General features: G+C 29.7%; 9 protein-coding genes across 9 annotated transcripts; 5 read left to right on the forward strand and 4 right to left on the reverse strand.

The window, feature by feature from the left end:
• Nucleotides 1–10: 10 nt before the first annotated feature.
• Nucleotides 11–441, reverse strand: T551_01789 (uncharacterized protein; the record flags this gene model as incomplete). The annotated part of the gene is given in 7 exon segments (XM_018374052.1): nucleotides 11–33; nucleotides 94–106; nucleotides 136–167; nucleotides 201–253; nucleotides 258–291; nucleotides 305–328; nucleotides 411–441. Coding segments are annotated over 7 exon segments (210 nt in total).
• A 117-nt stretch (nucleotides 442–558) lies between these two features.
• T551_01790 (uncharacterized protein) lies at nucleotides 559–1,796 on the reverse strand (the record flags this gene model as incomplete). The annotated part of the gene is made up of 4 exons (XM_018374053.1): nucleotides 559–575; nucleotides 619–1,446; nucleotides 1,494–1,714; nucleotides 1,765–1,796. The coding sequence occupies 4 exons, from the start codon at nucleotides 1,794–1,796 to the stop codon at nucleotides 559–561; spliced, it is 1,098 nt and encodes a 365-aa protein (XP_018229798.1).
• Nucleotides 1,797–2,938: 1,142 nt separating this feature from the next.
• Nucleotides 2,939–5,234, forward strand: T551_01791 (uncharacterized protein; the record flags this gene model as incomplete). Its single annotated transcript, XM_018374054.1, has 2 exons — nucleotides 2,939–4,903; nucleotides 4,947–5,234. 2 exons carry the CDS (start codon nucleotides 2,939–2,941, stop codon nucleotides 5,232–5,234), a joined length of 2,253 nt encoding a protein of 750 aa, XP_018229799.1.
• A 146-nt stretch (nucleotides 5,235–5,380) lies between these two features.
• On the reverse strand, nucleotides 5,381–7,851 carry T551_01792 (ERMES complex Ca(2+)-binding regulatory GTPase GEM1; the record flags this gene model as incomplete). Its single annotated transcript, XM_018374055.1, has 13 exons — nucleotides 5,381–5,492; nucleotides 5,534–5,574; nucleotides 5,619–5,720; nucleotides 5,764–5,838; nucleotides 5,880–6,008; nucleotides 6,052–6,598; nucleotides 6,642–6,930; nucleotides 6,978–7,020; nucleotides 7,064–7,129; nucleotides 7,176–7,244; nucleotides 7,318–7,416; nucleotides 7,458–7,683; nucleotides 7,760–7,851. The coding sequence occupies 13 exons, from the start codon at nucleotides 7,849–7,851 to the stop codon at nucleotides 5,381–5,383; spliced, it is 1,890 nt and encodes a 629-aa protein (XP_018229800.1).
• A 512-nt stretch (nucleotides 7,852–8,363) lies between these two features.
• Nucleotides 8,364–10,410, forward strand: T551_01793 (uncharacterized protein; the record flags this gene model as incomplete). Its single annotated transcript, XM_018374056.1, has 9 exons — nucleotides 8,364–9,005; nucleotides 9,048–9,215; nucleotides 9,261–9,519; nucleotides 9,564–9,648; nucleotides 9,690–9,765; nucleotides 9,809–10,018; nucleotides 10,065–10,220; nucleotides 10,263–10,338; nucleotides 10,382–10,410. 9 exons carry the CDS (start codon nucleotides 8,364–8,366, stop codon nucleotides 10,408–10,410), a joined length of 1,701 nt encoding a protein of 566 aa, XP_018229801.1.
• Nucleotides 10,411–11,028: 618 nt separating this feature from the next.
• Nucleotides 11,029–13,136, forward strand: T551_01794 (uncharacterized protein; the record flags this gene model as incomplete). Its single annotated transcript, XM_018374057.1, has 9 exons — nucleotides 11,029–11,078; nucleotides 11,136–11,288; nucleotides 11,336–11,460; nucleotides 11,505–11,543; nucleotides 11,589–11,704; nucleotides 11,749–11,805; nucleotides 11,856–12,208; nucleotides 12,253–12,301; nucleotides 12,348–13,136. 9 exons carry the CDS (start codon nucleotides 11,029–11,031, stop codon nucleotides 13,134–13,136), a joined length of 1,731 nt encoding a protein of 576 aa, XP_018229802.1.
• Nucleotides 13,137–13,476: 340 nt separating this feature from the next.
• Nucleotides 13,477–15,443, forward strand: T551_01795 (uncharacterized protein; the record flags this gene model as incomplete). Its single annotated transcript, XM_018374058.1, has 12 exons — nucleotides 13,477–13,639; nucleotides 13,683–13,806; nucleotides 13,877–13,917; nucleotides 13,958–13,990; nucleotides 14,035–14,162; nucleotides 14,210–14,593; nucleotides 14,637–14,680; nucleotides 14,723–14,756; nucleotides 14,801–15,022; nucleotides 15,068–15,129; nucleotides 15,192–15,219; nucleotides 15,264–15,443. The coding sequence occupies 12 exons, from the start codon at nucleotides 13,477–13,479 to the stop codon at nucleotides 15,441–15,443; spliced, it is 1,443 nt and encodes a 480-aa protein (XP_018229803.1).
• Nucleotides 15,444–15,540: 97 nt separating this feature from the next.
• T551_01796 (uncharacterized protein) lies at nucleotides 15,541–16,766 on the reverse strand (the record flags this gene model as incomplete). The annotated part of the gene is made up of 5 exons (XM_018374059.1): nucleotides 15,541–15,710; nucleotides 15,749–15,979; nucleotides 16,026–16,501; nucleotides 16,546–16,653; nucleotides 16,696–16,766. The coding sequence occupies 5 exons, from the start codon at nucleotides 16,764–16,766 to the stop codon at nucleotides 15,541–15,543; spliced, it is 1,056 nt and encodes a 351-aa protein (XP_018229804.1).
• Nucleotides 16,767–17,399: 633 nt separating this feature from the next.
• Nucleotides 17,400–20,237, forward strand: T551_01797 (uncharacterized protein; the record flags this gene model as incomplete). The annotated part of the gene is made up of 5 exons (XM_018374060.1): nucleotides 17,400–17,564; nucleotides 17,619–17,676; nucleotides 17,728–17,942; nucleotides 17,994–18,305; nucleotides 18,351–20,237. 5 exons carry the CDS (start codon nucleotides 17,400–17,402, stop codon nucleotides 20,235–20,237), a joined length of 2,637 nt encoding a protein of 878 aa, XP_018229805.1.
• Between the last annotated feature and the right edge of the window lie 11 nt (nucleotides 20,238–20,248).

The following is a 20,248-nucleotide window of genomic DNA, read 5'->3' on the forward strand; positions in this document are numbered from 1 at the left end:
ATAGAATTGCTTATAAAATCTCTATATTTAGAACTAATCTAAATATTGCATATAAAAAAGTAATTAACAATTATAAAAGTTCTATACTAAAACTATCTTTAATATACTATACAGTATAAAGCAATTTAATATAACAATATTACGGTTAAATCTGATTATAAAATAGCCTAAAAATTTAATATAAATAACATAACACATACATATTTGTTTATATTTAAAAATTGATACTAATATCGATAATATAACAGTTAATCTACAAAATGCAACTACATAATATTATGTCTAAACATGCTAAAAATATAACTTATGTGAATAAAATTCCATATACCTTTTGAAATAAATAGCTATAAATTATGCAAACTACTCCTATTCCCATATTTTAAACAAAAAAAAAAAAAACCAAATTTAACCGTAAAAATGTTCCTTTATATAAAAAATCATAAAATAAATAATAAGTATTATTATAGTAAAATCATATAATTCAGTATATTTAATCATCACCCTTTAATAATAAAGAATTAGATTATTATTTAAATTCCACGTGTATATTTAAAAATATTAAGGTTCAGTAATATCTATAAAACATCAGATTGTTTCAAAAAACTTTTTATTAAATACGTGTATTTATTCCGGATACCATATAACAGCATTTCCTCTGAGGAATAATGTACCCATCAAGTAACTGTTTCTCCGGAAGTACGTTTTGCAAAGTATTGTGAACAATATTATTACCGTGAGTATAGCAATTTGTACATTGACATGCAGAAGTACACGTACACTTAGATCCTGGCCTAGAACAATCAAATTCGTAATACGTTTCTGGTATTTCAAGATTCTGAGAATCACTTATGATCGTTTGAAATTTCATAAATGATTCAGGAATATTAATATTATTATTCTGTGTTTTAGAATGCTGAATATAATCAAAGAACACAGGCATAGATGATGAATGAAAATTTTCCTTTATTTCTGAAGGTATGTATGAATAATTAGATATTGTATCAAGATCTGCATATGCTGATTTATTATAAGTTTGATAAAAATCAATATTGCTTGGAGTAGAAAAACCATTAGGACTGTTTTGTCCTATAACCTGAGGATATATATAATTATTAGAATATTGAGAATTGTAATAAGAGAGCATTTCTGAAGAAAAATCAGAACTAGGTTCAGAACTAAGATCTGGACTAAAATCGGAACTCTGAGTACAAACTTTTGAATCAGAATTACATGTTTTATTCGTAACTGCTCCAATCCCATACTTCAAACTATCTGCATTGTTTAACATCTGAAAATTACTGGGAAAATGTAATTGTTTAGGTTCACTTAATCCATTAAAATTTAATTCAGATACATTTGTCTGAAAATCTTTTATAAATGCTCCGTTATTTTGAACTGCTTCATGCATTTCTTTATTTTCAATTGTTTCCAATACTGTTTTTTGGTCTAATACGTTAATTATCAATTATTTTTAACAAATTAAATAATAATACTTTTTTTAAAAGCCTTAAAAATCAGTTTCTGAAAATCAGGCGACTCATTTGCTTTCTCTACATACTCCTTACAGAAACATTTTGTACGAAAAGGTCTTTTTATACGTGTCGACAATGTAGATAGGCATTGTGATACCGGTCTACCTTTACGTTTAATCTCAAAAAGTTGCCTATCTTTATGATCACATAATGAAGAACGATGCCCCCTAATACAACTAGAGCTATAGAAGCTGATAAGCTATAATTTGATCTTTTTTAAAAGAACACAAACCACGCGTATTTAATATTGTTAATATAAACCATAATAAACAAAAATTAAATCTATTTTCACGTAAAAAAATAAAGAAAATAAGAAATATTACGTATTCAATATGTTTAAAGGTAGTTTTTTCCTTTTAAAATACAATTATTATAATATTTTTAATAATAAGTTTTTTTAGCAGTTCAAATACATTGATCTCGATATTTTTAAGAAATCTGATTTTATAAAATAGACTAATATTATATAAAATAAGCAAATTTTTAAAATATCAAGTTTTTTGATTACTCAACTAATTTTTTAGTTTTATCTATTAATTTCATTTGATAATTAACTTTTTTATATAGGAAAAGATAGATTTAAAAAGTATAGAAACAAAACAAATTTGCCTACTTTTCAAAATAAACCCTTTATTAAGTCTTATTTTGCCTATTTTTAATTAAGTTTTATACATTTGTTTGAAAAATGTTGGTAAAACATATTTATTATAAATTATATTTGCATTTTAAATAAAAACACAAAAAAACAATACAATTAATTTCATGAAAAGAGGCAAAATAAATATCTTTTAATATATATAAGAACAAGCTTTTAACCTCTGAAAAATAATTTTCTGAAAGATTTTTTTATAATAAAAACATTATAATAAAAATATATTTAAATCCATTTCAAAAATCAAATATTGAGCAATAACAGGTTATTTAAGGATACATAAATAATTGAAAAACAAATATATATATTGGGCAAATTTATATATTTTTCTTTAAACTATCGACATCTAAATTTCCAACAAAACTACACAATAAAATATTCACAGAAAGGAATTTAAAGAAAAAATTAAGAATAAATACGTAGAAAATAAGCAAAAATCTTCTTTTTTATTATATTTAAAGTTTTATACATTTTTCTTTTAAAAAAAACACTTTAAGGAAAACAACTAAAAAAATAGTGAGGATAATAAAGATAAAAAACTTATTTTTGGAGTTTTCTTATAATTTTTGTCTTTATTTTCATTTTTTTCTCTTTTCTTGGAATTCAATCATCTATTTTATTTTTTAAGCTATCTATTTAATAACAATAAATCCATTCTAAAAACATAATGATTATATACTTTTATGTAATAACGATTCTTCAGAGTTTTTGCTAATATAGGGCTTTGACTAATATATTTTCTAGGAATATTTCAATGTTTAATAATTACAATCATATTGCATTTCATGGTACACCTGATGATCATTTCAAAGAAAATTATCAAAATAAAATACATCATAATATTAATTACGGCAACTATGAGAAAGAAAGGCGCTATTTAAATCAACATAATTCAAATAACATGTTTAAAAAAAGACACAGTCATACAAATTTTCCAATTTCATCTAATTTGCAAGGAAAAGAAACACCTTTTTCATCTTTAAATGCAAAAAAAAATCCAATATCATCAAGTCTTAATCAGGAATTCAGAGATTTACGAGCTTTACAAAAAATGTCTATGGAAACATCCCCTGATCTAGAATTACCATTTACTTCAATTATATCTATTGCTTCAAATATTTATGAAAAGAATAATATTTCAGAAGATTCTTTTTTAAAGTATATTTCTAAAAGTATTTTGCACTTAATTAATTATATTAGTCCTACTCAACTACATCTTAATATTATACCAGAAAAACATGAATATATAAAATACAAATATCAAAAACCTAAAATTCCTTATAGGATTCCAAATGCTAAAGCTAAGAGTATTAATAATCATAATAATTTTTTTGTCCAAAAACATGCTTTTTCAAAACCTGTAGTTTTTAAAGAATTTAATATTGAAAGCTCTCACATGAATTTTTTCAACTCAGAAAACGAGTTTCAAAAGTCTATTTCACAAACTCAAATACCATATATATTTGAAAATTATAAACATGCATCAATTTATCAACCCAAACAAACATTTAAAAGATCAATTGATACCGAGGGACAAATGTCATTTCAAAACAATGATTATACAGTTGAATCACTCAATAAACATTTACAAAATACTTCAATATCCTCACAAGAAGTTAATATGAATAAATCTATATTTTTTGATTCTAAGATTCTAGAAGAAACTCAAAATTATACAGAACCTATAAATACCACAAATGAACTCTTACATTATAAAAATGATAAAGTATTCTTTCCTAGTCTAACGCAAAACAGATATAATAATTTTGATTTATTAAAACATGAAAAAAGCGACATTATACTATCTCATCCAACAAAACATTGTAAAAACAATAATTTACCTCCTATTCCACATAGGGAATCTTTTAGGGGTTCCGAGTTAAATCATTATAATAGTATACCTTTATCATCAAATAATAAAAGACAGTATCACAGCTTATCTAATATTCCTTTGTCTACAAAGGACTACAAAATAAACAATAACTATAAATATATTACCGATCTTTCTAATTCAGGGACTACAGTACATGATCAACTTAATTTTTCTAGGAAATCACCGTGGGAAATGTTTTTCAATTATGAATATGATACAAATTATTTTAATAAAGATGAAAAATCAGAGGAAAATAAAATCAAAAATAGAAACACTGACAGTTTAGATGTGGTTAAAGTTAATGAAATTTCTTCTGAATATTTCAATATTATTAGAAATCATAAACCAGAATACAGTTTTTTATCCTTAAAATATGACTTTATAAAAAAAGAAAACATTAAAAACATACTTTCATCTATTTCTAATTATAAGAAAAAGCTTTTAGATAAAAAGGCTTACTTTTGTCAAATTTCAAAATACTTTTTTGCAAAATATTTAAAAGGTGAAAAATACACGAATGAGTATTATTCAAATTCTTTTCAATTCGAATCATTATATTTTACTCGATTTCCTATACAACTTGAACGTTTTATATATCATCTTGCTCGTCTTAAACTCTCAGAATCCCACCGACCTCTTTATCAACATGTTCTTTTAACAAATTTTATATATTATTACTTATCTCTACTTAAAAAGGATCAAATTATTCAACAATCTAAAAATAAGTTACATAAGAACGTTTCTTTGTTCTCTAAATACAATATTATTCCTGAAACTATACAAAATCAAATTGAAAGAAATACAAGATTTCCGATAAAAAAAACATTTGAAAACAATAATTATAACGTAATTTTTTAACATTTCAATTATTAAATTCTAAATTATATAGGAAAAAAAGACAAACGATAGAATAAATCTAAAATGTAAAATACACATTCCTTACCTCATTGATTCTTTGAACCCAACAATATTTGATTACAACGACCTTAATATACCATTTGCATATGACGACTATGATGAATTCAGCAATATTCACTCAATTTTACATGAAAACAATGATCTCTATTATAATCAATCAAATTTTAAAAACGTATTAAATTCAGACATATTAGATTCAGATATATTAAGACCAGAGATACCTATAATAGAAAATGTACATGATATATTATATATATAAATAATAATCATATGAAAAACATAATTAAAACTTTTTTTTAAAAATATACTATTTTACAATTTAAGATCATCTTTTATAAACATCAAATAATGTTTTGTTTAATTGTATTTAAATTCTGATGGCTTACGATATATTTAATTTAAATATTAAGGTTTTCTAAAAAACAAATGTGCACCAACAGAAATAACAAGAGCTCCAAATGCACTTGTTGCTAGCAAAAAAGGTATATTCAAAGGTTCTTTTTCTTTGTTTTTTTTCCTATTTTCCTAAATATGATAATACATTTTCTTTATACAAACCTAGGTATAGCAAAATATGGAGTCTGTGCAGCTTCGACTAACTAAAATAATTAGCCCTTTTCTTATATTTATAACTATAATATACTTGAACAAATAAATCAGATGTTGACATCCATGGTATACTAACATGAATAGGAGAACGAAGACATTGGATTTGCGTATATTGATCTGGTTGAATATCACATCTCTATTATGATATAAGAACAAAAAACTATTATAAAATAAAATACCTGCTGTTGACGATCAAGATCAGCCTTCGTAGCAGCATAAACACACGGAATAGAATTTATTTCAGGGTATTTTTCCTTCAAAATTTAGCTACATTCATGATTAATGAGGACTAAACCTGTAGTTTTAACAAATAACCAAAGCTTTCAGGATCAGATGAATCATAAGTCAAACATAATACATCACAAGCATCTAATTTTTTTGGATTACTTAAAACAGCATGTTCATTATCCGTTAATTCCTCAAGCTTGTATACTTAAGTTTTTATCTATCAAATTTATCATCCTCACCACAAGATATCGTTGAATACTTTGGATTTCAACGCTATTTACAACTGTTCTATGGTTTTTTGTAGGAGTATATTTCGGATTGTATGGGATATTTATAAAAGAATCTAGCAAGCAACTTTTTCCTGATTTCCTTTTGCCAACAACATAACATAAAAATACATTTCTATCTACCTTAACTGATTTTTTCCCTCTTTTACGTGCTTTTGTTATATATAATGCATCCATTGTCCCTTCTTTTCCAATTGATTCGAAACCTAAATATGCAAGATAAGCAAGTGTTGTTGAATAATCCAAAAGTGTTGTCATGCTCCACTGTGCAAGCCATCCATTATAAGTAACATAACCCATCTCATTTCGAACTGTAGACTCTGGAAATGATGAAAGAAGCCACAACTTTGGTAATCCAGGTGTAGGCGCAAATAAAGCACATAATTCGTCTGAATTTAATGCGCCATCATTATCTTTATCCATTAATGAAAAATAATCGACCAAAAAACGATATCCTAAAGGACTAAGCTCCACACTTTGGTTAGATCCTACTTCAAATCTTTTTTAATTAGTCAATAATCTCAATGACAATATGCAATTACTTAGGATTAAGAAAATCATCTTTTAAACTTAAGCTATCCGTATATTTAAAAGACCTTAAAATTTGCCAGGTTGTCTCATGTCTTCCTTTAACAGCAAATATTTTGTTCAATAACAAAAACCCAATTTCAGTTAAACCATTATCCCTTACTGCATCAAGAGATAATTTTGAAACAGAAAATTTAATATCATCAAAATCGGAAGGCGCCATTGGTTTTTCAAAACATCTTCTTTGTAATAAATCTAATTCTACATCATTTAATATACCGTTATGATCTTTATCGGATAAAACTAAATCTTCATAAGAACTATAGTTACTATTGCAAGTATAAGTTTACAAAATATCCTCTTCAAAGCAACTACTGCAGCCGGTTTCAGCTCCTACAAAGATTAAAAATCCAATATAAACAAAAAACGTCAACACCTGTTCCTTTGCATTAAAAAGAGGAGCTATAGGATGTGTAACAGCTCGTTGACACAAATAAAACACCTTCATAATTAAATATAAACATTCAAACTAAAAAATCTAAAGAAACCTCATTTACATTACGGTGAGCCTTTCCACTTGATCTAAAACAATTATTATATAAATACAAAAAGACTTGCTAACCTAATACAACTTTCAACTTCCTAACATAAAATAAGTTAACTGAACATTAAAAATAAAACAAAAATAACCTTGAATTCTTTCATAATTGGAAGCATTTCCTCCTCAATAATTAGTGATCCATCTGCTTCTAAATTATCACATTTATTGGCACAAAGTACAACAGGCAGCTAAATAAATCAATTTTAAATAAAACTACCACTTGAAGTACATTAACACCAAGAGATCTAAAAAATGGAAGCCAAAATAAAGAAACACGCTCTCCACTATAGCTGTCGGCGTAAACCAAGCAAATTACATTAGCTTTGCGTAGCTCTTTAATAAGCATTGGACGATCTGCAGGATCAGAAGACGTATCAACAATAATTGTGTTCATATTGCTGTACATATCTGGAACACTAACAGGTGGTACAACGTGTATCAAGTCAGCCAAAATTCTATTATAATTGTAATCTTATCTTTTGAATATTAGAGACAAATGTTTCCTGCAAGATATAAGATTAAAAAAAGAACTGTTTTTGCACAAAAACCTTAACAAGTGATGTAATTAAACTTGATTTTCCTACATGATCATCGCCTACTACGACAATTCTTATATCTGTCATAAATCTAATTTTTCAACCAATTTCAATGCAAATAAACACTTTTTTTTGAGTAATTCAGGCAGAAATAAGTTTTCTTTTTGTATATTGTGTTTATAAAGTAAAAATACTTAAAAACTTTGTTCAAAATATCAAATTTTCTTTTTTTAAAAAACTTATTAACATATCGATATTCATTTATTATCACAAATTCAGCGGAATATATATTAAAAAACAAAAAACACTGAAATTTTCTAATAAATAAGCGTATAAACCATAAATTCTAGAAAATTGTTATTTTTACTGTTTTTAGAGTTATTTTTTTGAAATAAGACGGTTTAATATACTTAAAACAAAGTTAAATATCATTAAACACTTTAAGCATGAAAAACAACTAGAAAACAGATTAAATATACTAAGAATAAATATAAATAAATATATACATTTTGAAGAAATTTAGTATTAAGAGGCTTTACATTGTAATCAGTGGTTGAGAATTTATATATTTTTTAATTTTTGTCAAAAGAAATATAATAATGGAGACTGAAGACTTGTCATATGAACAAAAAAAAGAATTTTCACTAGAAGAAGGTGTATACAGGCTTAGAAAACAGTTTCTTTTACAAACAGATTCTTATCCAGCAGAAAAATCAAACACAAACCCTTTATCAATCAATATGGAGCCTATGCCTAGTAATATGGAAGTAAACATAATAACAGTAGAAAGTGATGATTTCCAGCCATCTCCATTGAAATTTTCATTGCCATACAAATCAGAATCTACTCAGCACGAATCACCATTGAAGGACCAAACAGTTAAATCTACATCAGAAAACACAGATAGTAAAGATACAATGGAATCTCATTCAGAAAAAAAAGATGTGTCTGATGACGATTTTTTATCCGAAAATCTATTTCATGACTTAGCATCTTTTACACAAAACACTGATGTCGAAGAACTTCTACCTAACCCATCCTATATGCAAAATTCAAACATTTTGAGAAAAATCAAAAAACCTAAAAATAGCATAATAAAAAAAAACTCGTCGTTCATCTCGCAAATAATTTTACATGATAACTTAGCAAAATTTTTAACTTCTAAAATATCTAAGGCTATATATATTTTTTCAACAGTAGAAAAAGAATTTAGTTGGATTACTATATCCCCTCAAACTCAGGTATTTATAGGGATAACAAAATATATGTCTTAAAATTATCAGGAAGAGCTTCTCTCGAAAATTATTTTTACCAAAGGATATATTACATGTCATGATGTAAACCAGTTTACATCTAACACTGATCATATTGATGTTGTTTTTGGTTTTTCATCTTCAGATATCATTTGGTTTGATCCAACCAGTATAAGATATACTCGATTAAATAAACATGTAATCTTAAAGATTTTAATAACATTGATTGACATATTTATTTAGGGAGTCATCAATCCATCATCTGTAAACTGTATTAAATGGATACCTGGCTCTAAAAACCTTTTTATGGCAGCTCATAATAATGGAGCGCTAGTTATATATCATAAAGAAAGAGAGAAATTCAATTTTATACCAAAAGATGATAGTTCTACAAATACATCTGATTCTATTAAATTTAAAATACATGTATCATTATTAAATTCTAAAAACCAGAAATGTAATCCAGTTTCATATTGGGAATTACCTAATCAATCTCCAACTTGTATATTACAGAATAATTTTACATATCTGTCTAATATTTTATAGCTTTTTCATTTTCTCCACTCTCTTGTCATGTTGCTGTAGTGTTTTCAGATGGCACATTAAAAATAATAGATTATAAAAATGAAAGGTAGATTATTTTACATAAACCTTTAATATTCATGATTACAGGCTTTTAGATATTTATCATAGCTGGTTTGGTGGATTGATATGCGTCTGTTGGTCTTATGATGAACAATATATATTAGTAGGTTTTATAACCTGTAATATATTACTTATTGTTTCTATAGACAGGTGGAGAAGATGATTTAATAACTATATGGTCATTTTCGAATAAAACAATTGTTGCTCGTTGCCAAGGACATCATTCCTGGGTAACAGGTGTTGCATTCGATCCATGGAAATGTAGCAAGAATTACTACAGATTTGGTAGCGTTGGTGCAGACTGTCAACTATTATTATGGGATTTCAATGTAGAGGCTTTAAATTTGCCTAAAAGTGTAGGTTTTACTTATTTACTTATTTTTTAACGTACAATTTAATTAGATGAAAAACGATTCATTTCTTCAAAATAACGTTTCCTCTTCTAAAACACTTTCTAAAAATCATAATATAGAAAAAAATAATGAAAATAAACAATTCGAACCAGTTGACCATCCTTCAATACCACATGCATCAGTATCAATCCTTTCTCCTATTACGGTTAGTATAATACTACAAAAATATCAATATTTATCTATTTAGTCTGAGGTACTACATAATCAATGGCTAAATGGAATAAAATTTTTCAAAAAATCTATTATTGTTTCAGGGAAAAAAGGTCATTTTTATATTATAAATTTAACATTATTCATTTTTCCTAGATCATATTCAAATTTGGGATCGACCATAATGTTTATATATATTTTAAAATACCATTATATTCTAATACGTGAATACATAACAATTATTCCAATATATTTCATAATATTTCTATTCTATTTTTTATTTTTTTTCTTGTATGAAAAACATGTTTTTCATATTATCTAAATCTATATTAATAATATATTAAAATAGAATATTCATATCTTATTATTTAAATAAATGTAATCAAATAATCAATAAAACACAATATGTACATTAATTTACAAATCATTATCCTATTTATTTCACCTTTTTATTATACAAAAACATAATTTAAACTACACTATTCATGATATCATTTACATTTTTTGTTTCCTTATAATATATTTATCACAAAAAAATAAAATCATAGATTTTTCTAAATATGTCATTGAATTTTTAAAATATAATATCCAAGTTTTTATTATCAATATTTAAAAAAGCAAATACGTAAAGATGATCATTTAAACAAAAAGTAGGAAACTATCAAGAAAAAAACGAAATCTAGTTTATTATTGAAGAATTTTATCAGAAAAAAAAAGAATACAGACTTTTTTTTCAACAAAAATATTCATTTACACGTTCACATAACATCTAAATCTTTTTGTGCAAGAAAAAAGCATAGAAAATGAACATTTCAGGAAGAATGCCACATGTAATATCTCTTCTTGATATAAGGTTTCTATAATTCTTAGAAATGTGGTTTTTTTAGACATATTTATAATAAAAATATAGACTTCAAACACCAATTCCATATATTATTATTTTACGTGGTAATGAGACAGAAGCAGAAGATTTTATCTTAAAAGGGAGTGTTGTATTTTCATTGAATGACTCTATTACTGTTAAATCCATTATTTTCCGTTTTTATGGTGTTAATAAAGTCAAGTATTTAACAGATTTATAAATATTTTTGATTTTAAAAACAATATTAGATGGACAGAGGTAGTCATGTCATCAGCAAAAACACCAATAGAACGAAATCAGAAACAAAAATCTCTTGTTTTTGAAAAAGAAATATCCTTTCTTCCATTTCAAGGAACAAAAACAATTGGAAAAGGTATTTTATTGGAAAAATAGTATATTTTCTGTTTACATAACTAGGAAATTATGAATATCCATTTGAAATCGTTATTCCAGGAAGTATGATAGTGTTAAAGTAGAATACATTCTTATTTATATCTATAGATATTCATGAGTCCATTGAACCTTATCAATATGATGATTCAATGGGCTATCTTATTTATAAAATAAAAGTTACCATAGAAAGGCCTGGGTTTTTATCAAATATAGTTCATAAAAAGGTATTATTTTAAAAATATTTATTTAAATAGTTAACAAAATTAAGCATATTCGTATTATACGTACAATACCTCTTTCATTTATAGATTTTATTCATACAATGGTATATTACACAGAAAAATTATACATTAAAATTATCTCATTGTAATATAGTTTGTTGAAGACACATGGCTAAATAAAATAGAATATAATATCAATATTCCTACAAAAATATACGAATTCGGAGGATTAATTCCTGTTAACATGAGATTTATTCCATTAATAAAAAATCTTAAACTTGCAAAGATAAGCTTTTTTTTAAAAGAATATATTACTTTAAGAATCATATCCGGATATTATGGCATGCCATCCAAATATGATACTACTCGTCAAATTTCAAGTTTTAAAATTAAAAATTTACCAGAAAATGTAAGTGAATGGAAATTAGAGGAAACTATAAAAATACCAAATTCTCTATCTTCGTGTATTCAAAATTGCGATGTCAAACATATTAAAGTGAGACATAAGTATATCTAATTTTTATATAATATATTTCTTCTAATATTTATAGATTAAAAGTTATCATTACACTTATTAATCCTGATGGCCATATTTCTGAGGTAACGTTAAACATATAAAAAACACAAACACTAATTTTTTACTTAGCTTCGAGCTTCTTTACCTATTGTACTCCTAATTTCACCTGCTTTATTTACTAATATCGACGACTACGCTTATCCATTGTCTTTAGGACTTCAACTTCCAAGCTATAATAACCATATTTATGACCCTGTCTGGGACGGCATATCTTCTATCCATACATATCCGATGTTGAATTCTCAAACAGCTATGCCCCTTCATTCAACAAACGATTCTGCTGGTCCATCAAATCTCTACACTTCTGATTCATTAACAATCTTAAATGCCAATTCAAATAGACATCAGACTTCTGAAGAATCAGATAATACCATACAAAATCAAGAAAACGAAAATAACAGTCTCAGCTATTCTTCAGGTCAACATTTTACAGCATCTACCACACCAGATACAACATCTCCAGACACTTCAATTCATCATGCACAATCACAACAACGAGAAGATTCTGAATATCATGAGACAACCATAACAATACCTTCTATATCAAATAGACAACCTCTCGATATTACTAGAAACCCAACTGCTCAATCAACCAGCCAAGCAAGGGATAATAGTTTCATTGAAAATCTTTCTCGAGTTCCGCCATATCACATAGCAAATCGACCTATTTCTACAACAATAACTCCAATCAGTAAATCTCTCCCTACATATGAAGCATCTATATGTCTTTCATTACAGAATATAAACGAAACGTTAACTTCACAATGTCCTGAACAAACTCTACGTCAACGTCTAGACCCTTTGAAACATCATACTAATCGATTTTTCAAGATCTTCTTTATTCAACATCATGTATAATTATTAACTCCTGGGAAAAATAACCAAAAAACTTGAAAAAATAAAAATCAGAAAAACTCAACTACAAAGAATATTTAAACAAAATAATATATAACTGCCAATATATTTTTAATTTAATCAAGAAATAATGTTATACTGAAAACATTAATATATATATTCTAAAATATTAGTCTATAATCTAAGGTATATTTTTAAAAGCAAAGACATAATACAATGGCAGAATTTACAACTACTTTAGTTATCATTTTTTTATAATATTATAATATTAATTGGAACAAGTATGACCTAAGAATTACTAGTATTGTGACCATCGAAGTACTATTGGGACACTCAATCAAATATGAAAACTTCTAGCTGTATAACTTGGTTTAATTCATATTCAGGCATGAAAATTAGAAGCTTTGCTAGGTGTAGCAATTTCTATACACATTTTATTATTAAACGCACTTTTTATGGTCAATCAACACATGTAACACATCCACATTTGATTGGACCGAACGACTGTAGAAAATATTAAACAATTTAATACATAACTCACACTTTCAGTGACACCTGGAATCAGCGTAACCGAATATGCTTGTCGCCGTGCCAAACTTGCTTCATCTTTACCAGCTAATAGTCTAGTTGTGTTAATTGGTGCTTGTTTGAAATATAAAACTGTGTCATCTTTGTAAGATCTATTATTTATAAGCAATATAAAACTGCTATAACGAGTCTTATACCATCTAACTAGTTTATAGCTATTTTTTTCATCAATCTCCCAATTTTTTCTATTTAACAGGTATGTTTCTTCTACTTACTATTTTCTTATTTATTTGCAGGTGTTAATGAACCATGGACTATATTTGTTATGGGTAACATCTTTTTTCTATAATATTTTTCTTCTAACTAATAACAGAACGTGACAACAGTGCTTCTGGGTTCCAATCATATTTATTTATTCGGGATAAGGATCCAGCAATTGAGCGTTGGGAAGGATTACGTACTGGCGTTGAAGCAGCTAAGACTCTTTTTTCTATAGATAATGTCCAAGCACCTTTTTTTTATATTTAAAATTTACTCATGCTATTCAGGTATATGATTTTCAAGAAGCTGATCATATATTAGGCCAACGTATGCAACATGCATCACAAATCTATGTTGACTATCCATTGAGACCAAGTATTGCACCAGGGAAAATAGACCCTAAAATCTCCAGTATATTAAATAAATGTTGTGAACGTCTTGAATCATATTCAACTCTGTCAATTGCACCTTGGATTCACCAACTGAGAGAAATTAAAAGCCCGGCCGAATTAAAGCTAATGAAGCATGCAGCATGCAGTTCTGCAGCAGCTTTTAATATTGCAATGCAAATACCAGTAACAACTGAAAGACTATTATGGGCTAAATTACTATATGAATTTAAGATAAGAGATTGTGAAGAAGCATATGTTCCAGTAATTGCAGGAGGCAAAGTAGTGTCTATAGTATGAACGAGTATTTGTTGATATGACTCAGAATGCGTTAATAATTCATTATACAATGAATAATATGCAATTACGGTAAATAAAAATAATAAGACATCCATTAGCTAATTTGTGAAGAGAGGGGGATCTCGTTCTTGTAGATGCAGGTGGCGTAAGTTTTTTGAAGATTAAAACAGCTTTTAGACAACTTTTTAGGAATATGGAAATTATGTAACAGATATTACTCGAACATGGCCAGTTAATGGTGTTTTTTCTGCTGCACAAAAGGATCTATACCAAGCTGTATTAAATGTACAAAAAGCGTGTATCCAGTTATGTTCAGAAAAACATCGTATATCATTAAACATGATACACCAGCATAGTGTACAATTATTAAAGGAAGAATTAAAATGTTTGGGGTTCCATGTTTCATATTCGGTATATATACTCCATATTCACCTTTTTCTTTCTTATCAGCATAAGGATCTTGATCACATTTTATATCCTCATCACATAGGACATCAAATAGGCATCTTATTCATTATGTAAAAAATATATTAACAATCTACTTAGGACTAGAGGTACACGACTGCTCAGAATTGCTTAGAGGAAAACCTTTGAAGGAAAATCAAACGGTTGTCTTTGCATACTTATGAAAAATATCTGCTAATCTTCGAAGATTACAATAGAGCCTGGGATATATGTGCCAGACCTTCCTCAATTTCCAAAACACTTCAGAGGCATTGGCATTCGGATCGAAGACAGTATACTAGTAGGCAAAAAAGAACCTGTTATACTAAGCAAAAACGCAGTAAAAGAAATTTCAGATATCGAAGAAATGTGTAATAGACACACATAAAAACTAAAGTATATTTAGCATCTACCAATAAAGGCATTCAACTTTGTCTTCGATATTATGTATTCTTGCTTTCTGGCTTTTTTCTGGTTTTAATTTATTATTGTTTAAGTCGAATACGACTCTCACTTATTTCAAACTCCAACCCCAGTTCAGTAATTATTTCATTATTCTCCACCCTGATAGGCTTCAGTTCTCTCAAAATGCGTTTGTTTTCCTCATTATTTTCAAGGACATTTCTCAGACAAAATATCGCGTATTCTCTCAAATCTTACAATGTTAGTCAGAACATACAACAAACACCATACATGGATTTTCCTCGTCAATATTACACTGAGACGCTATCAACCCCACTCCATTTACCTCTCGTATCCTGTCCTGCACCCTCTTATCTTTATAACACAACATTGACAGAAGCTGCACAATATCTCTCTTGAAATACGGAAATCTCATTCTATTAAGGCTATTCTCTTCATTTCCTGGCTCTTTTATACATTTTCTACTTTTTACTCCTACAACATCCAAAACCCTCAGAAGCTCTATCAGTCGATATCAGCCACAGGACACTCTATTCCGGACACATACCAATTAAGTTTTGCACCACGTTGTTCTTGAGAAGCATTTCTTTTACTTCGCCTATGGATACACAAAGAACACACGAAATCAGTATTTCGGCAGCCTTTGCTGTATTTTTTACACCATCCATCACCCGCTGTGCATCCGCTGCCTGAATATGTCTCTTCAGCACATCGATCGTCTGCAGACACATCTCGCCTAGCAACCGTGCAAGAAACTCATCCATACTCGTCGGCAAACACGTGTTTCCATGGAAACGCAGATATGTGTTGACCAATTTCAGAAACACCAGCTGGCACTCTGCAACACCGGTCTCTCTGTTTCCTATAGCACTTTGTGTGCTGTTTCCCGCCCTTTCTCCCGCTTTTTCTGTATTTTTTGTGTTCTCTGTATTCCCTGTATTTTCCTCGTCTGCCTCTCTCTCGATGCTCTGAAAAACGTCTGCTGTCCACCCGCGCTCTATCAACTCAAAAAAAAAAACCTGTCTGCCTTTGTAAGCACTTATCGTCACCTCTTATTCTATACAGACAGCTCCTCGAAATTCTCCCCCTTTTCATACATTTTTTCTGCACACAACACCAACACCCTCAGCATTTGTCTCCCCACTTTGCCAACCATAATATCACTAATATCGTCGCTATATTCTCAGTGCTCTGCTCCGCCTATATTATATACATACAATGCACCGTCATTTGTCCTAAGAAATGCGCTCAAAAGCGCCAAAAATGCACTTGTTTCATCGCCTCCCATTGAACACAGTGCTCTGCACGTATAAGTTGTGTATAAAGATGCACACGGTCAATATGTACCGCAGTGAGCGTATATCTAAAACACGGCCTAATGCCCTGAAAAAGAGGCTTTTTCTTGCTGTGCGCGCAGAAACGCGCGCATATAGCCTACGGAGTTGCAGAATAACGCGTTTTCTACACGCTTTTCCAGCATTATGCGCCCCAAACAGCCTTTTCTCACACTCTCTCTGCACTAAAACAGCCTCCTCAATATCCAGCCGTAGATGCCCATATGCGCCAAGTACGCTGTATATTGCGTCGGCAGCAAGATCAAGTGCATACAAAGTGCGGCAGAAGCATTGCCAGGAACTGCCAGTAGGCAAAACAGCGTCATCTGGGTCATTTTGCACGCATATATCCCGAGAAAACTCAGCACAACGGCCGCTAAAGGACACAGACTGGCTTTTACGGCCAGCTATTGGCTGCTCGGCAGACATAGAATAAGCGGGAAACCGCGTCGGAGTCTAGTATGTGCATATAACACGCATAGAATACGCATAGAATGCGCATATAATGGGTAAAATGCAAGAAAAAGGGCATAAAAGGCATAAAAACGCGAAAACGCGAAAACACGTACAAACAGCCAAGAAAACAGATGGGGCAGCATATCGGTGAGGGAACCGGGGCAACGGCGGCAACGTCAGAAAAAAACGAGCAGGAAGGTGAGTATTTGTTTTTGAAAAAGAAGGAGCTAAAAGGACAGAAAAGAGAAGAAAAAGAAGATATTTTCAAGGAGAAACTAAGGAAAAAGAGAATGGACGTTTGAGGGGATTTTTTTCGTTTTTAAACGGGAGAAAACGAGGATATTTTGAAGGAGAAAAGAGATAGTGAAAAAAAAGCAGAAATAAGGGAGAAAAAAAGAAAGTTAAAGGGTAAAAAGGCAGTACGTGATAGTACATGAAGTCCTGAGACAGTTTGAGTAGTTGGAATGGAGTCATTGCGGCGTTCGAGGCGGACAAACAAAGGACACCGGCGACAGATGTTTGAGGAAAGAGAAATCCCAATGAATGAGCGTGTGCGGTGTAGATGTGGAAAAGATGATGGAGGGATAATGGTACAGTGTGAGGGATGCACGACGTGGCAGCATATTGTGTGTATGGGATTTGAAAACGAGGAAAATCTTCCAGAGACATATTTTGTATGTTGAGCACAAAAAAGGAAAAAGATAAAGGCTTACGTATATATGTAGTGTGATGTGTGCCGCCCAGAGCTGTATCAGGGGCTTCAGAAGGCACAGAAGATGAAAAATGTAGGAAAAAAGACGAAGAACCGTGTGCAAAGCAAGAAAGAACATGATTTAGCAAAAACAACAGAAAAAAGGAGTATGGGAGATATAGAAGAGGAGATACTGTGTGAAAAAGAAAATAAAGAGTTGACGGAAGAGGTGGTGGAGAAAGGAGGACTGGGTTCGGTAACAGAAAGCGAAAACAGGGATGTAAAGCAGGAAACGCCGTCGCCGGCGTCAACATCAGACTCAGATTATCATTTTCAGGAAGATCATGTAATTTTTTAGAAGGGAAGGAGTGTTTAGTGACGTATTTTCTAGGACATTCCCCCGGCAAAAATGTCGCGTGTATCGTTTGAGCAATCGTATATAAAAGCATTACAAAATCGAAAGCTTCCGCAGGCGTTGAAGCATGTAAAAAAGGCTGATACCCCGTTGGCGAGGCAAACAACAAACCAAGTACCAATCGAAGATCCTGTTGAAAAACTCGAGGAATTAAAGGATGCAACAAGAAAACATGTAGCACAATCGTTTTCAACTATTTTTGTAACAGCCATTACAACTCTTCTTGAAGAAGGGAGTCTTGTTTTGGATCATGATGAAACACCAGAGAAAGCAGGAGAGCGCCTTGCACTTACTATTGAATATAGTATGTTTAAAGATTTTTCTATTGAAGAAAAAGGAAAATATATCCTAACTCCAAAATATAAAGAAAGATTTCGTACACTTCATTTCAATCTAAAAGATGATAAAAACCCTCAGCTTCGAACTCGTGTTGTTTCAGGGGAAATTATTCCACAAGATTTAGTTCATATGACTAGTGAAGAAATGGCTAGTTCAGAGATACAACTGTTGGCAGAATCCGTAAGAGCGCAGAGTACTAAGAATTCAGTTCTAAAACAAACGGAAGCTCCAAGAATCCGTCGAACTCATAAAGGCGAAGAAATCATAGGAGATCAAGAAATAAGTGGCCTTCCTATACAGCAGAAAATCGAAACATTAATTCCTTTTTCTTTAAAGTCTAAAAGTGAAATAGAAGAAGTTCCAAAAGAATCTCCTATTTTATCTCAACAACTCAATTCTACTCATGGGAAAACAACAGTACCAAAAATAAATGAATCTGATTCAGACAAAAACAAGGCTCAAGATGATGAAAGAAATTTGGTATCTAACCAGTCTTTCGATATTCAGAATGTATGGAGTAATATCAAATCCCAAAAGGCATCTTATATATCCGAAAAGTATCCCGTTCATGCTCAGGATGCTGCTGAAATAGATTTTGACCCAGATATTGATAGAATGATTGATGATGATAATAATAGTACAAACACTCCTCCTTACTCACCATCTTATAATGCCGTTGAGACAAATATTATTCATCCCATCTGGTCAGGAAGACTTTTTATGGCCTCGGTCGCAGAGTTTAATGCTATAGCTATACATGTAGCAGGCCCCTCTATTTCTCCAGCACGACCGTGGAGTGAAATCCTTCAAGACAAAATTGTCGTAGATGGGAGAATATCAGTGGATAAATCAACGGAATATCTTTGTCAACAAAAACTTTCTTCGACTAAACATTTAATTGTCATTTCATTTAAACCGCAAAATAAAGAAATGCAGCATGGATTTGAAAAACTTTATCATTACTTTTATTCTCGAAAACGTTATGGAGTTTTGAAACCTACAACATCTGCGGTAAAAGATGCTTATATTATACCTCTTTCTCCAACAGATCAATTACCAGAATTTATTCAACTCATGGATGAAACACATATTTCTGAAAAAAAAAGAACAGAAAAATATATTCTTGGTGTATTCATTGTAAATAAAATATCCAATACTGTTCCTCTAGTTAACAAAACATCTCATACCTCTCAGGGTGTTAATGAATGGAAAGAATTAAATAGTGTGCCAATTATGCATCAAGCAGCGAATATACCAACGTCTTCAATATCACATTTACCCACTGTTCCTCTTTTGGGAGAATTAAACCTTCCAAATAACATATCACTTTCTAGTGCAGATATAGCAATTCTTCTGTCTGTATTAAATGCGAATCCAGAAATTTTGTCTAATCCAGAACTTGCATCTAATTCAAAACTTCTACAACAACTAGTTATTCAACATCAAAACCAACAAAACCAAATAAATACAGCACATCCATCAAATTCTCGACCTATGGCCTCTAGATGGGATAAAAAATGGTAAATAGTATTTAT

Source organism: Pneumocystis jirovecii (assembly GCF_001477535.1).
Source record: "Pneumocystis jirovecii RU7 chromosome Unknown supercont1.7, whole genome shotgun sequence".
NCBI lineage: Eukaryota > Fungi > Ascomycota > Pneumocystomycetes > Pneumocystales > Pneumocystaceae > Pneumocystis > Pneumocystis jirovecii.